This window comes from Diplotaxodon limnothrissa, linkage group LG4 (genome assembly GCF_057381915.1).
Source record: "Diplotaxodon limnothrissa isolate DT_005_m linkage group LG4, D_limnothrissa_male_GT1.1, whole genome shotgun sequence".
Lineage (NCBI taxonomy): Eukaryota > Metazoa > Chordata > Actinopteri > Cichliformes > Cichlidae > Diplotaxodon > Diplotaxodon limnothrissa.
In genome coordinates, this window is record NC_140599.1 from 3525939 (window position 1) to 3542186 (window position 16248).

At 39.5% G+C, this 16248-nt stretch overlaps 1 protein-coding gene across 1 annotated transcript; it reads right to left on the reverse strand.

Moving 5' to 3' along the window:
* Window positions 1–3996: 3996 nt before the first annotated feature.
* On the reverse strand, window positions 3997–14739 carry tnnt1 (troponin T type 1 (skeletal, slow)). Its single transcript, XM_085352901.1, has 13 exons — window positions 14736–14739; window positions 14555–14626; window positions 14334–14351; window positions 12635–12655; window positions 12159–12180; window positions 11987–12047; window positions 10840–10956; window positions 10644–10721; window positions 7709–7822; window positions 7495–7604; window positions 6791–6881; window positions 4304–4344; window positions 3997–4216 (listed from the first exon to the last, which is right to left on the reverse strand). Exons 1-13 carry the CDS (start codon window positions 14737–14739, stop codon window positions 4171–4173), a joined length of 795 nt encoding a protein of 264 aa, XP_085209027.1. The 3' UTR covers window positions 3997–4170.
* Window positions 14740–16248: the final 1509 nt, after the last annotated feature.

The window sequence follows — 16248 nt, forward strand, 5'->3', positions numbered from 1 at the left end:
ATATTTTTACTATGTGGTACAATAAACATTGTCCTGTAAACGAACACATGACAAAGAAAAAAAAGATAAAAAGTCCTTGGCTCACAAAAGGAATTATTAATGCTTGCAAAAAGAAAAACAATCTGTATAAACAGTTTATCAAAGTAAAAACAAAAGAAGTGGAACAAAGATATAAAGCATATAGAAATAAATTGACTGATATTATAAGAACGAGCAAACAACTTTATTATAGAAGAAGATTATATGAAAATAAAAACAATATAAAAGGAACTTGGGATGTGTTAAACAACTTAATTAAACAAGGATCTTCTGGAACATCATATCCTGAATATTTTACTGATGCAAATGGTGAAAATCACAACATGAGTAATATTGTCGATGGGTTCAATAAATTCTTCATAAATGTTGGCCCTGAACTAGCAGCGGACATCCCGTGTCATAAAAATGAAAATATCAGTAATATAAAATCAAATCCCTTTTCAATGTTCCTCTCAGCTACAAATGAGCAAGAAGTAATAAATATCACATTAAAATGTAAAAGTAAGTCTTCAATGGATTATCATGACATAAATATGTCTGTAGTTAAACAGGTTATTCTGAATATTGCTAGTCCCTTAACATATATCTGTAATTTATCATTTCAGTCCGGTTGTTTTCCAAAAAAAATGAAAATTGCGAAAGTAATACCACTATATAAAAGTAATGACAAACACAGTTTTACCAATTATAGGCCTATTTCTCTACTGCCTCAATTCTCAAAAATTCTAGAAAAACTTTTTAATTCAAGATTAGAAAAATTCCTTGAAAAACATCAAATAATAAATGTTGGTCAGTATGGTTTCAGAACGCAAAGAACCACTTCAATGGCGATAATTGAGGCAGTAGAAGAAATTACTGATACACTGGATAAAAATAAATATGCAGTTGGTATTTTTGTTGATCTCAAAAAGGCCTTCGACACAATCAATCACTCAATATTATTGGATAAATTGGAAAGATATGGTATTCAAGGGAAAGCTGGTAACTGGTTAAAAAGTTACCTAACGGGTCGGGAACAATATGTTAGCATAGGGCATTACCACTCAGAGAAACTTGGTATTACATGTGGTGTTCCCCAAGGGTCAGTGTTGGGACCAAAACTTTTCAATGTATACATAAATGATATTTTTGATGTTTCTCAAGTACTTAAACTCATACTGTTCGCAGATGACACCAACATATTTTTCAGTAGCGATGATTATACTGATCTTGTAATGACCGTAAACAGGGAGCTAAAATTAATAAAAAAATGGATGGACATAAATAAATTATCATTAAATATAAATAAAACTAAAGCAATGTTTTTTGGTAATTTAAAATATAATGTAGAATTACCAATTATCATTGAAGGTGTACCAATTGATAATGTGAGTGAAAACAAATTTTTGGGAGTTATAATTGATAACAAAATTTCATGGAAACCCCACGTCAGACACATAAAAACCAAAATTTCCAGAAGCCTCGCAGTTTTGAACAAAGTGAAACAATTCCTTGATAAAGATGCACTTCGTACTCTGTACTGTACCCTGGTTCTTCCATATCTTACATATTGTGTGGAAGTGTGGGGAAACACATATAAAAATACAACTAATCCATTAGTCACAGTACAGAAACGAGCACTGCGTATTATTCACAAGGCTGGTTATCTAGATCATACTCACAAATTCTTTCTTCAGGCAAAGTTACTTAAATTCCAGGATCTGGTTAATTACAATACATCCATAATTTTGTATAAAGCTTTTACTAAACTTTTACTGGCAAATTTACAAACTAGATTTGAAATTCGAGAAAAGGTTTATAATGTGAGAGGCTTTGGAGAATTCAAATTACCCAGAACTCGAACAACCCGTAAAGGTTTTTGTGTGTCTGTATGTGGTGTGAAAATCTGGAACAGTCTGAGTTTACAATTGAAACAATGCAAAAATATTCATAGATTTAAATTCCTCTACAAACAGTTGGTCTGGTCACAGTATACTCAATGATGCTTTTAGTGTGCTCTGTAATGTCTGTTCTCTTACCATTGCTGGTATGGATTCCAAAAAAATAAAATAAAAATAAAGTGTGCGTATGTATGTACATATATGTACATGTGTGTGTAGATATATATGTATGTATATGTATGTGTGTTTGTTACTTGTAGTTATTACTGCCTGTTACCTGTGGTAATGCAATTTATAATTCATATATTCTGTATTCAGTTATGAAGGCTCTAATTGTTGGTTGCAAGCTGCCGTTTAGATGCTTGTATGTGCCCGGGGCTGTTGATGGGTCCGTATGCAATGATGGGCGTAGCTGCGGGAAGTTTGTTTTTTTTGTTGATGAGTGAGTATAGGGGTGGGATTTAATAAGTTTTCTTCATCCCACTCCTTTTTCAGGCAATTTTTGTTTTTTGTTTTGTGCATTTTATGTTCAATATAGGTATTTGTTGTGCCTGAAAATGAACAAATAAATGAAATAAATGAAAGCAGGGAAATCATTGTGTGTGTGTGTGTGTGTGTGTGTGTGTGTGTGTGTGTGTGTGTGTGTGTGTGTGTGTGTGTGTGTGTGTGTGTGTGTGTGTGTGTGTGTGAGAGAGAGCTGGCCCTGCCCCTTTGTGAGTATGGTGGTCCAAATGTGCCATAATTGTGTCTGGAGAGGCATCTCTATGTCTTTGCAATATGGGTATGATAAATGTGTATTATGCTTAGGCTATCAAGATGCCATGCTGACCAGGGAAGCTCAGTCCTGCATGGACTGTTTCATATTATGGGCATGTACTGTAGTAGAGAGGCCCATGCTCTCTTTTTTTGCCTCTAAACATGTCAGCCAACCACTTCCCGACATGCAGGGGTGGCTTCCAGGTTTGATGCCACACAGCTTTTGCACCCTCAGCTGCAGGTGCCGCTGCTGCTTTATTTGAAGGACCTGGTGTGCAGGCAGTTTGCCGCCCATGCTGCTTTGCACAGGGTGGTCCCACAGACACACAAAACTAATGAACAGGAACACTGCCTAACTTGTTCTCTTGCAAGATTTTCCAACATGCACAGCCAGGAGCAGATTGCCTGAGGGCTACTTATCCTAGCAGGGACAGATTATAGAGTCCCTGCTGGCTAGGCAGGATCATGTCTAATAGCCAATTCGGCATCCATTTTGTCCCTCTACCTGCGTCACCATCGGGTCACAAATCTAGCTTGGCCACCCACTTTCAAAAGGCTAGACCACCAGCCCTCCTCCCCAGTCTTGGATGCTTGTGAAAGGTGAGGAAGGTGGTTGTCTCTTAAACAATGGCGGAGTGTCTGGGCCCTCTGGCAGGGACGCTCCCCCATCTGTTGTGTGGCCATCCTCCAGCTGCCACTCCCTTGCCCTCGCCCTAGGCAGGAGTCAGTGAAGATTGATTGTCAGGAGGAGGATGTCCATCCTTTCCTTCAAAGCTGTGACCTGTCCTAAGGACAACCTCTGGCTAGCTCCCCAGGAACAGAGTCAGGCCACGATTAAGTCTTGGTGTTAGGCAGGGCTCTGGGGACCCTGTGGCTCCTCCTCAGTGCCGCAACAGCATGTAGTCCACCTTCTAAGGGCTACAGCCCGAGTGTAGCAGCCAGCTCCTTTTTCGGGAGTGGGTGCTGGGTACCCCTCAGCAGCAGCCTTCGTCTCCGTGGTCACCTTGGCATCTTGCAGGCCAACCATAGCAGGCTGCTCTGTTGTGGCCGATAAGAAATGCCTCATGTTTCTCAGAGTCTCACAACCATGCTTAATAAACATTTTGTAGCAAAATTAAGTAAACGTATGTGCTCATTTGTGCTTATTTATCCATGTAGATATACGAGCACTGACAACAGATGAAGTTGTGATCCACAAGCAGCAGAATCAGAACAAATGCAATGCTTTAATTAGACTTGCTCCGCATAATGTGCATACATGCCTTTGCAAAATCAAAACAAATGAAGCAGACTCAAGATGCTACTCAAAACACAGTGCGTATATTTTATTATCCATTTGCAGTGAGATATAATATCTACCACATTCTTAAAATGAAGGCAGAAAGGCTCTGATACTAGAGAAGCACGGAGAAGAAATGTTTAATTCCCACAGCGACTTCATTTTTTTCTCCCCTGTCATCTGTCCTGTGGTTTTCCTTTTTGGAATTTCCCGGATTTACTTCCAGCGACCGCCAACCTTTCCTTTGCCGTGGCCTTTTTTGCTGGAGGACAACAGGAGAACAGAGGAAATTTAAAAAAAGAAAAAACAAGAGTAAAATCTGACTATTTGTATAAAAGTGACTACTCACAATTTTTGGGCATGTTGGATTCTGTTCAGTAGCACAATGATCTGCAGGATCACAGAAACACAATTAACATATTCTGTTGAATAGAGTTTAGAGTAAAACGCTGAAACGTGTATACAAATTTTTACACACGTTGAGCTTTTTTTTATTTTTATTCTTTTTTAAATTTTTACTTTCTAGTTGTATTTATTTATCAAAAACACATCTTTGAATTGACTGCTACTGTTGAGATAGTCTACTTCAAGATGTAAAGCAGGTTATCTGCCACGGTTGATGTTCAATCCCTTGCTACTCCAGTCTGCATGTCAAGGTATCCTTGGGTGAGATACTGAACCCTGAGTTGCTCTTGATGGGTTTGTTGGAGTGTGAATGTGAGCTACAGGGAGTGCAGAATTATTAGGCAAATGAGTATTTTGTCCACATCATCCTCTTCATGCATGTTGTCTTACTCCAAGCTGTATAGGCTCGAAAGCCTACTACCAATTAAGCATATTAGGTGATGTGCATCTCTGTAATGAGAAGGGGTGTGGTCTAATGACATCAACACCCTATATCAGGTGTGCATAATTATTAGGCAATGTCCTTTCCTTTGGCAAAATGGGTCAAAAGAAGGACTTGACAGGCTCAGAAAAGTCAAAAATAGTGAGATATCTTGCAGAGGGATGCAGCAGTCTCAAAATTGCAAAGCTTCTGAAGCGTGATCATCGAACAATCAAGCGTTTCATTCAAAATAGTCAACAGGGTCGCAAGAAGCGTGTGGAAAAACCAAGGCGCAAAATAACTGCCCATGAACTGAGAAAAGTCAAGCGTGCAGCTGCCAAGATGCCACTTGCCACCAGTTTGGCCATATTTCAGAGCTGCAACATCACTGGAGTGCCCAAAAGCACAAGGTGTGCAATACTCAGAGACATGGCCAAGGTAAGAAAGGCTGAAAGACGACCACCACTGAACAAGACACACAAGCTGAAACGTCAAGACTGGGCCAAGAAATATCTCAAGACTGGTTTTTCTAAGGTTTTATGGACTGATGAAATGAGAGTGAGTCTTGATGGGCCAGATGGATGGGCCCGTGGCTGGATTGGTAAAGGGCAGAGAGCTCCAGTCCCACTCAGACGCCAGCAAGGTGGAGGTGGAGTACTGGTTTGGGCTGGTATCATCAAAGATGAGCATGTGGGGCCTTTTCGGGTTGAGGATGGAGTCAAGCTCAACTCCCAGTCCTACTGCCAGTTTCTGGAAGACACCTTCTTCAAGCAGTGGTACAGGAAGACGTCTGCATCCTTCAAGAAAAACATGATTTTCATGCAGGACAATGCTCCATCACACGCGTCCAAGTACTCCACAGCGTGGCTGGCAAGAAAGGGTATAAAAGAAGAAAAACTAATGACATGGCCTCCTTGTTCACCTGATCTGAACCCCATTGAGAACCTGTGGTCCATCATCAAATGTGAGATTTACAAGGAGGGAAAACAGTACACCTCTCTGAACAGTGTCTGGGAGGCTGTGGTTGCTGCTGCACGCAATGTTGATGGTGAACAGATCAAAACACTGACAGAATCCATGGATGGCAGGCTTTTGAGTGTCCTTGCAAAGAAAGGTGGCTATATTGGTCGCTGATTTGTTTTTGTTTTGTTTTTGAATGTCAGAAATGTATATTTGTGAATGTGGAGATGTTATATTGGTGTCACTGGTAAAAATAAATAATTGAAATGGGTATATATTTGTTTTTTGTTAAGTTGCCTAATAATTATGCACAGTAATAGTCACCTGCACACACAGATATCCCCCTAAAATAGCTAAAACTAAAAACAAACTAAAAACTACTTCCACAAACATTCAGCTTTGATATTAATGAGTTTTTTGGGTTCATTGAGAACATGGTTGTTGTTCAATAATAACATTATTCCTCAAAAATACAACTTGCCTAATAATTCTGCACTCCCTGTAGAGAGCACTTAGCAGTGGAAACAAAGGGCTCATAATGTTTGTTTGGATGAGAGATGTTGTATACAGCAGTTTATTTGTGGTCTTCTTTTGCGGCTGAACTTTGGTCGGAGCTTGATGAAACTTGCAGTTTTGAAATCTGTGAGATGTTGGCTTTTAGAAAATTAGTTGTTTGGCTGGTTAGACGTGGTCAGAGTGAACACGGGGTTCACTTGTTTGTGTGTTATGTCAATTTCGTGAAATTATTTAACTGCTCTTTTAATGGTTTGTTGTTTTCACTGTATTTGGTGGTCATAGAAATGGTTTATATCAGAATCAGAATACTTTATTGATCCCTAGTGGAAATTATTTATATGATCTTTTAGCTAAGATTCTGAGGTTTCGGTGGATATCCCACTTGCCTGTGTTTACATAACCGACCTCATGTCACAGCCGATGAAACAGAAAGCCTTCCATTTTCGAATGTTCACTAACATACGCACAGTGGAAAGAACAAAACTGGCAGGGTAAAGTGACATTTAAAGTGATGAGGTGCGTTTGCAGTATTACCTCATATTTCTGGTGTTTCATGCACTCCATGAAATCAAACTTCTCAGATTCCAGCTGGTAGATCCAGTTCCACATTTCTTGGGCCCGTTGCCTAGAACGCAGAGTTCGTAAAGTTAGAAATGATCTTCCTTTACTTAAAGTCAGCGGTCTCCAACCTTCTTTGCGACCGGTTTAATGTCAGACAATATTTTCACAGACCGGCCTTTAAGGTGTGGCGGATAAATACAACAAAATAAAATGATACGACTGAGACAAAAACGGTGGTATTTTGTAAATATAATAATAAACGCAAATTCACTGTGTGATTGTGTAACTTTATTAGCAGCGTCCTCCTGAAGTGCGCCAACAACACTGAGAGTAACATCCTCCTCGGGGGTTGGGGACCGCTGCTTTAAGTCATTTAAGTGAAAAATAGATAGAATTACTTTTTGTAGCAGGCTACACATTTGTAGTCAGTGACTGTGGATTTGTCTAATTAATCTAGCTAAGTTGGTTCTACAAACCACTCATTCATTGGATCTTTGAGCTTTATAAATACATTAAATCATTGTGCTGAAATCATGACATTATTGCTGCATCATCACTATCTTGAGTTTCTGGAAAATGCTTTAAGAAAAGGTGGGCTGCTTTATAGAGAAGTTATAGTAGTTATTTTATTATAATCACTACTTAGCTGTCTACAGTCCCAACTGGAGGAGACTCACTTCAGCCCGTCCTCTCTCAGAGTGTCGGTGGCTAGTGGCTGCCGTCTATCACCCAGAGTTCTCTTCTTGATCTCTCTGCCTGTCAGGCGCTTCCCTTTCCTCGACTCTGCCTGGGACAGAACACATATGTTTCACAGTTATTCTATATGTAAACACTTACTCCATATCTCATCATCACCATCACACCCCAGACTGACAACAGCCATTTGTCTACCTTGGCCAGGAAGCCTCCAAAGTTCGCCCCCATCCCAGACAGCACTTTCTTCTTTTTTGCATCATCATCAGCTTTTCTCTTGGCCTCCTCTTCTTCTTTTCTGTGACGCTCTTCCTGTCAGATGAACGAAAACTGAGCCAGAAACACATTTGGAAACAGTTTGGCTGACCTGAGAGACACGCTGTGGTAAAATGTCCAGAGAACTGAACTGACATTTGGTATTCTTAATTCAAAACATACGGTACTGTGCCAAAGTCTAGAGCACGGGTCTCAAACTCCAGTCCTCGAGGGCCGCTGTCCTGAATCTTTTCCATGTGTCCCTGCTGCAACACACCTGAATACAATTAGTAGTTTATTAGACTCTGTAGACCTTAGCTGTGTCCCAAAACGTCGGCTGCATCCTCCGGAGGCCGCATTTGAAGGCTGATTACATCACAGCCAGGCGATGAAGGCTGTCCCAATTCGTTGACTCCTTCAAATGCGGCCGACAAATGCGTCCTTCATTTCCCCGAATTTGAAGGATGGGTCGGGTGTGTCCTTCGTGGCCCACCATATCCCAGAATTCATAGCCCAGCCAAATTTCAGCTGCCAACAATGACGCTACTGAGTTTTAAAATTACTCTTATTAATCTTTCTGGGCCACAAAATAAACTTTTAACATATTTTCAGTGTAAATTACAAATATCTGCTTGGTTTATCAAGACATCGCATATTTGCAAAAGTGTGCCGACGTTTTCGGAGACGTCTGTCACCCACCCGCTCGGTAGCAAGCCGGGGGGTTCAATGGTCACTCGAGCCAGCGAGAGCAGTGGACTCCCGGCTTCATCGTTTTCAGACCCCCGCTGTCTTTCGCTACTCAGGTTAAACATGATATATAAGTCACTCGGATAACTTAAAAATTGGAAATAATTGTTTTCCTTTTTTCTGTGTTTTATTTGTTCCGGAGTAAATCGGTTTGGCTGAGATCAAAGTTATTAGATTATTAGATTAAATACAACTTTATTAATCCATCGGGTAGGTTCCTCCGGGATTTTCCCACAGCTGAATAAACGTTAAACAGAAAACCGATTAAACAGAAGTGTGAGACAGTCGAGAATTTACGGCAGTCTCCTGTTATATTTTAGATAGCAAGGAGCAGACGGCCGAGTTTGTTAAACTCCGGTGACGCAAATCTGAAGGTTAGACCGTCCCATTTCACAGCCTCGCACTTCCGGCCTTCTCGGTCTTCGAAGGACCGGGCCCACGTAGACCGCGAAGGCCGGGTCCTCCGAAGGATGCAGCCGATGTTTTGGGACACAGCTCTTGACTGCATGATTTCAGCCACTGGATTCATGTTACAGCAGCTCGTGAGTGAATTAACATAGTGCAATAAAAGTACTTTTAGAAGTACATTTTTCCAAACACTTACATACCCATATGGAAAAGAAATCGTAAAAACTTATATGATTTACTCATGAAAGTGGCCACTTTCTCATTACTTTCATACATTGTTTTAGTAAGTGTCCAAAACATACAAGTTTCATTATATAATTTTTCAAGGGATCTTATATCTGTTTTCACTCTTGTATGCTTTTCATACAAGTTTCACACAAGACAGATACAAACTTTATAAGATTTATATATATCTTTTCCATATGGGTATACTTGAGTGGGGTTAGGGGTTGCCACCTCACCATGCAGTCAAGTTCTATAGATTCTTGCTAATGACCTACTAATTGTATTCAGGTGTGTTGCAGCAGGGACACATGGAAAAGATTCAGGACAGCGGCCCTTGAGGACTGAAGTTTGAGACCTCTGGTCTAGAGTAACCCCTCATTTCTTTATATTCTGCTTCCAAGGAGCCAAGTGGTCTTCAACAACAGTTCCCTATGTCTTTAGACATCGGTTTGGTATCATTTATTTCCAGTCAAGTTCTTGTACCTGACCATTTTTGGAGGTCAGGGTTTTGCCACTACACACTGATATATAGCACGTTCAATCATAAAAAAGACAGTGAGTTAGGTTGTCTCTACACATAACCTACAGTCAGCATATTTTTTAAATTGTATCTTTAGTATTTGTAGCTTTCTATCAGCCTGTTGCAAAAACACATTTGTTCTCATTTCTTTAGTTGAATCTCTAAAAATTACTAAAGACAACAAATCTTGACGGACGTATTTTTGCACAATATTCTGTGGAATAGTCGCTGTGATGAAGCCACTTTAACCTTTCATGGCAGCATTTTTAATTTTTCTTCGCTATTTGGGCCGATTGGGACCTGATGAATGTAAAAACAAAGAATTACCAGATTTAGATTTTTACCTAATTTTTGTTTCTGAGAAAAATGAGAGCCACATATGAGGACATCCGTTTTAAATTTTGATAGAACAGTGGCAGCATAATGTCCTCGTAAGCAGATATCAGGCCCTACAGTAAAAATAGGTATTTTGGTCTCGACTACCCAAAATATGATGTCCACATATGTGGACGCCAGGTCCTAGGAGGTTAAGGATGGGCAACGGGGGAGAAGAAGATGAAGAAGCTGGTGGAATAAAAATCAGTGGCAATGGGTGTTATGGAGTGATGGATTCACGGGAAACTTTTGATTCAAACTGTTGTTGATAAGTAAGGAGGTCAGGAGAAAGGGACTACAGTGAGGGTCTACAGCCCATCTGTTAAACCCACTGGAGTCTCTGTCATGCTTTGGGGCTCCATTCCAGCCAGTGGTGTTGGGGATCTTGTCAGAAATGATGGAATTATGATTGTAGAAAAGTACAGTCAGATTTTGATCCACCATGTTAAAACTGTTGGAAAGCATCTGACTTGCAAGCTAACTGAGGATCACCGTGACAGAGAACGGGTGAAAAAGGCAGACAAACATCCGAAGACAAGCTTTGAATATCCTTCAAGAAGCCTGGAGAACTGTTCCTTAAAACGACTTATGTCAGAGTGTTACCGCAATTCTGTTCTGTCTGTCCTTCTCCTTTTCTGCTCTAACCCTCTGGATCTCAGCTCTCTCTGCACGACGACGCTCCTACAGGACAGCAAAACATGTAATATTAAGAACAACACAGAAGAAGCATTTATCCTACACATGATTCATTTGTTGGATTCAACTGCTTTGAGAGGTGTTGGTAGCAAAGTAAACTTACAATTCGTTCCATAAGAGCAATGAGTTCTTCCTCGTCCTTCTTCCTCTGCTCAAAGTGTACATCGATCAGAGTGTGTAGCTCCAGTAAGTCTTTCTCCATACGTTTTCTGTGGATGTCCTGGGGGAAGAAGAATGTTTCTGTAACTTAGAAAAAGATTTAGGGTCAAGTACAAGTGCAAGATAAAACATGCAAAGACCACATGCTGAGGTCTGAACCAACCAGCTGGTTTGAACCAAGAATCTACTTGCTGTGAGGAAAGAGTGTTACCAGCTTCACTACAGTGCTGTACTGGCCAGAAACTGTTTTTCAAATAGTTTACCCAAACTTGAAATTCTTGGGACAGTTACAGTTTTCAGAAAATGTAGCATATCTGTTGATAGATCTTAGATAGACTACAGGCTGCAGGAATAATTAAATGTAACAGGAAGATTAATGTTTCTGGCATAATAACAATAAATAACATTGTATAATTAGACGCATGTGCACAACAAGATGTGATCCTACTACCAGTCCCTGAGGAACACCGTATTCATAGAAAGATATATTACACAATGAGTTTCGATTCAGATGTGGAAGAACAATCTAAGCCACAGCGCTTAAAAGAAAATGTCCTTAAAATGCTGCAAGAGTATGTACACAGTGTTAAAGTCAATTTGCACACCTAAAACAGCAGCAAGTCTCAGATATTAACAAACTTATTCTTGCCCTGGCTGGCATGTGTTTGGCAAAGGGATTGGATCTGGTTACAGGCTAGGAATATGCAGGGACAGTGAGGGTAAAGGAAACAGAAATAATTCCAAAATTGAAACTTGACTAAGATTAAGATGACTGTGATTGCTAACTTAAAAGAGAAAAGTGTAAAAAAAAAATTAAAAAAGGAATATAAAGATTGTGGTGGGCGTGGCTGCGGCACGGCTGCAGTAGAAGCTGACGCACCGGAGCTGCATTGGCTCATCACGCCGCCCTGCATAAATGGTACTGGATCCTGAGGGTGTGTTGTGGGTGATGTGCGCGGCTGGCAGAGGGAGAGCTGCAGCCAAGTTTGTGAAATAATGATTAAGTGTGCTGAAAATTATGAAAACGTGGTGAGGTCTGCCGTGGATTTATTACTAAGATGTTTTGGTTTAATATCATGTTTGTGACTTACATCAAAATCCACCCTCTCTCCTTCAGGAATCTTTGGGGGAGCAAGTTGTGGCACCATGGGTCTGAAGGTAAAAAATACGACAGATTCAAAGTGAGACTGCAGTTCTTTAAATGAATAGAGAACATCTGTTTTCTGCTACAAAACATAAGAAAAACAGATGGAGTGAACATACTTGGGCTTGGGGCGCTCTTCTTCTGAATAAAAGAGAGACAAAGATAAAACAAATGGCTATATGAGTAAAAAGTGTTTAGAATGACTGGTTGTCATTAGTCAAATACAAAATGTTGCATTCAATACACAGCAAGCATGGGAGTGAGAAAGAAATGCAACACGGGGTTTTTAAATGTTATAACAAAATGTGAAATAATACTATTAAAAAACCTGGGCTTGGGTACACTAAACGGCTACATGAATTTGACCACATAGTTTGTATTAGGCTGTCTTGGAAGATTTTACCAGAAAATGAGGCATATGGAAAGTAATAACTTAGGAAACTACATAACATAGCTTTCAAAGGCTAGAGTCCAGTGAGAACCACAAAAGTTAACCTGCTCTCAATGTGTTAGATAATTAATGACGTAAACACAGTGCCAACAGAAAGTGATGAGTGTGACCACTTCAGGGAACTGCACGCCTACTAGATCTCACCTTCCTCCTGGGCATCTTGATCTGAAGGACCATCCACATAAAGACACAGTGAAGCATGGAAGGATGGTAACACGAAAATATGGAATGAAAAGGAGGGTTAATTGTGGGTGAAGTGTGAACATGAGCAAAGCAAGAAAGAGGAGGCAGCAACCAAAAAAGGTGGTAGGAAGGAAACAGTGGGAACAAAAATTGAAAGGAGAACAAAATACGGATGAGTAAGAAATGAAGTTGTAAAGATCCAGAAGAAGGAAGTGAAAAACAAAAGAAAGTAAAACATAGATAAATAAATAAAAATAGAGGGGAAAAAACGTGATAAATGAATGGGAAAAGAGGTGTGAAATGACCAGAAGAAGCTCCAGGTTATATCTGGTGCTGCAGGATTTAGCTATTTTTGGAATATATACCAATTACCTTTCTAGCTAATACCTGGATTAGAGTATTTAAAGTTGTACTGTAAATACAAATCTACGCCCAAGACTGGAAACGTGGAAACACTGTTTCTGTAAGTTGCCACTAATAAACTCATTTTAGTGGTGCTGGTAGCTAGCTAGTTTTTTCCCCCCAGCTCTCGGGCTAAGCTAAGCTAGCTGGCAGCTAGCTGTAGCTTTTACTAAAAGATGGAGTTCTATCAACCATCTCATCTAATCTTAGCATCCAAGTAATAAGCACATATTCCAAAATGCTTAGCTATTGCTTTAAAACTATCATTTCCCATCATGCAACTAGAGCCAGTTCTACACTGGCACATGGTGGCTGTGGGAAATGTAGCCTTTTGGAATATTCTGTGAGCATTCATTATTGCAAAATGCAGATGTTTTTGCATGCCTTTTAGTTTGACTCATAGATGTTCTGTGAGGTCAAACTGATTTCATGTTGGAAACGCAGGAAACACATCTATACACTTTGCACTCTGTGTAATAATGAACGCCAGAATATTTCGAATGGTTCCAGATGAAGAAATGAAAACACAGTACAAGTTTTAAAAGGAAAAAATTTTCCAAAACAGAAGCTTCATATAATATTATGATGTTTTACTGAGCTTTTAAAACTGAACTAATGTGCTTCTTTCATGTTATAAGTATCCAGCTGATATTAATGAATTCTATCCATTTGTATCAAGCAAACCCAGCTTCTAAGGACCGCTTCTGTAGCTTTAGTTGCTAATTACACAGTGGTTACACTTAGCTGCCAACTTGTCTAACTGCTATGTGGTACTGGACAGTAAAAAGCTTCTTACAGTAAAGTTGTGGTCCGCAAAACCCCAACAATGAACTGAAAGTCACTAAATTTCGGAGCACAGGGCAATTACAGAGTTTGTAAAATTCCCAGTTCATTTGTTTTTATGAGCTAAGCTTGTCACATTATACATAACTTGATCCAATAAAGCAACATTTATTACTGCAGCTTTAAACGGCACACTCAAACAAATATTATAATTAACTTCTGTTTTGAGTGTTTGCTCCTTTAAAACACAGATTGCAACGACAAGCATATATGCATATATATGTGTGTGTGTGTATACAGATAGATAGATATGTGTGTGTGTGTGTGTGTGTGTGTGTGTGTATACAAGTGGTGTCTAAACTAGCCTGTAGGGCTAACTCTGAATCATTTAAAGTTTTCAGTCTGCTGATAAGTGAGTGACTAATGAAATGAAATGTGGCAAACTTGAGACTCAAGCTGGTGTGAATCACCCTACCTTGATATTCTTGTTGCTCTGATGGTCCATAAGAACAACAGCAGAATATTAGCCAACAATGTTGGGAAACAAGGGAAAGAAGGACACAGGGAAAAGTGATAGGTCAGTTCATCCGCAACATTTATGAATAAGAGTGCTTGACCAACTCTTTGAGAGCATCTCTGGAGATTGAGAAAAATTCTCATCCATTCGCAATGGAAACAGTTTTTCCAACACCTTACCTCCTCCATCTTCCTCCGCCTGCTCCTCCTCCTCCTGCTGCTCAGGCTCAGGCTCAGGCTCCTCCTCAACCTCTGGGAGAAGGAAAACAAAGAAAAAGACCACGTCAGATGTGTGTACAATAGTACAGTCACTATATTACTATATGTGTCTGATTTAATGTGTCTTGTCCATATTAAAGACCCATGCTGATTATATAGTGTATTTAAAAGGTGGACATGTCTTGTGAACAAACCAACACAGGGTTGGCCTGCTGTAAAGCGAACCCTGGTTTGTTGGCTTTTTTGGCACCAACAGAAACAATAATGGACAAAGTGATCAAGTTACAAAGACACCATAAGCTAATCAGGAAAGTTTTTACTGAGGTCTTTACATTTAACTTACTCCACTTCAAAGAGTATATTTTTAAGGCATAATGGTTTTACTGCACTATGCGTGTGACTGATATGGACCGATCTGACTGAACTTACCCACTGTCTGATCCCTGGAGAGGTGAGAAAAAGGATGAGAGAAAACCAATATTTATCAGTAGGCCTGTCAGCTCATGGATTTGCACTAGTGTGAAAGCTGAGAGGTGACATCAAATGAAAAACTCTTGTAAGTTCTATTTCACTCACTCGTATTCTTCTTCTGCGTCTGACATGCCTGCAACAAAATCAAAATGCAGGATGATGACGCCAAGATGTTAAACATAAATGCAAAAGACTTTTTCCAACTGATTGCATAACTAACTAATGCATTTTTATAAAACAAAAGAGTGCAGTGATTAATGTTTTTATTATTGAAAAGAAAATAGTATTATCTCATCTTAAAATTAGGGAATAAATACAAAAGCAAATTGAAAGTCAGGGGAAATGGTAAAATGAACCGGCACTTATGTCTCATTTTTGACTCTAATGGAGCACCCAGAGCTCTTTTTACTACAAGCCCCACACACTCTGGTGAAAGCACCTGGCTGCCAGGTGGGTTTCCATAAAAAGAGCCCACAAAGACATTGCTATGCAGACTAGAGGAGCCAGGGATCAACTGACTCACTCTACTTTCTGAGCCACAGTCAAAAATGAGAACTGCAACGATCCTGTTGTTTAAACAGTTATATAATTTTGCCCCATTTAAAGCAGAGCCTACAAGGACAAAGGAACCCTTTATTCCTTCAGTACATGGAGACTGATGGTATACTACGGGCTGCCCAGAATTAAAACAAGCAAACACACAGGGACGTCCAAAGACTATACAATTTATCTTGGACGATGAAAATGGATAGAAAAATTTAACTTTAAAAGGGAAACAACAAGTTTTTAAATGGCTACCAGGGGTGAAACGTGACATTTCAAAACAATGCAGTGACTGCACACCAAATGTGACAGATGAAGAAAACATCTTCTTCATATATATATATATATATATATATATTTGTTTTCTTCATCTGTCACATTTGGTGTGCAGTCACTGCATTGTTTTGAAATGTCACGTTTCACCCCTGGTAGCCATTTAAAAACTTGTTGTTTCCCTTTTAAAGTTAAATTTTTCTATCCATTTTCATCGTCCAAGATAAATTGTATAGTCTTTGTATGGAACGCCAGGACTGCCATAATGAATTAATTAAATACACCATTAAATAATTAATTAAATGTGGCAATAATTAATTACAATTGGAATTAATTAATTAAATAAATAGTTATGACACATGTAATTA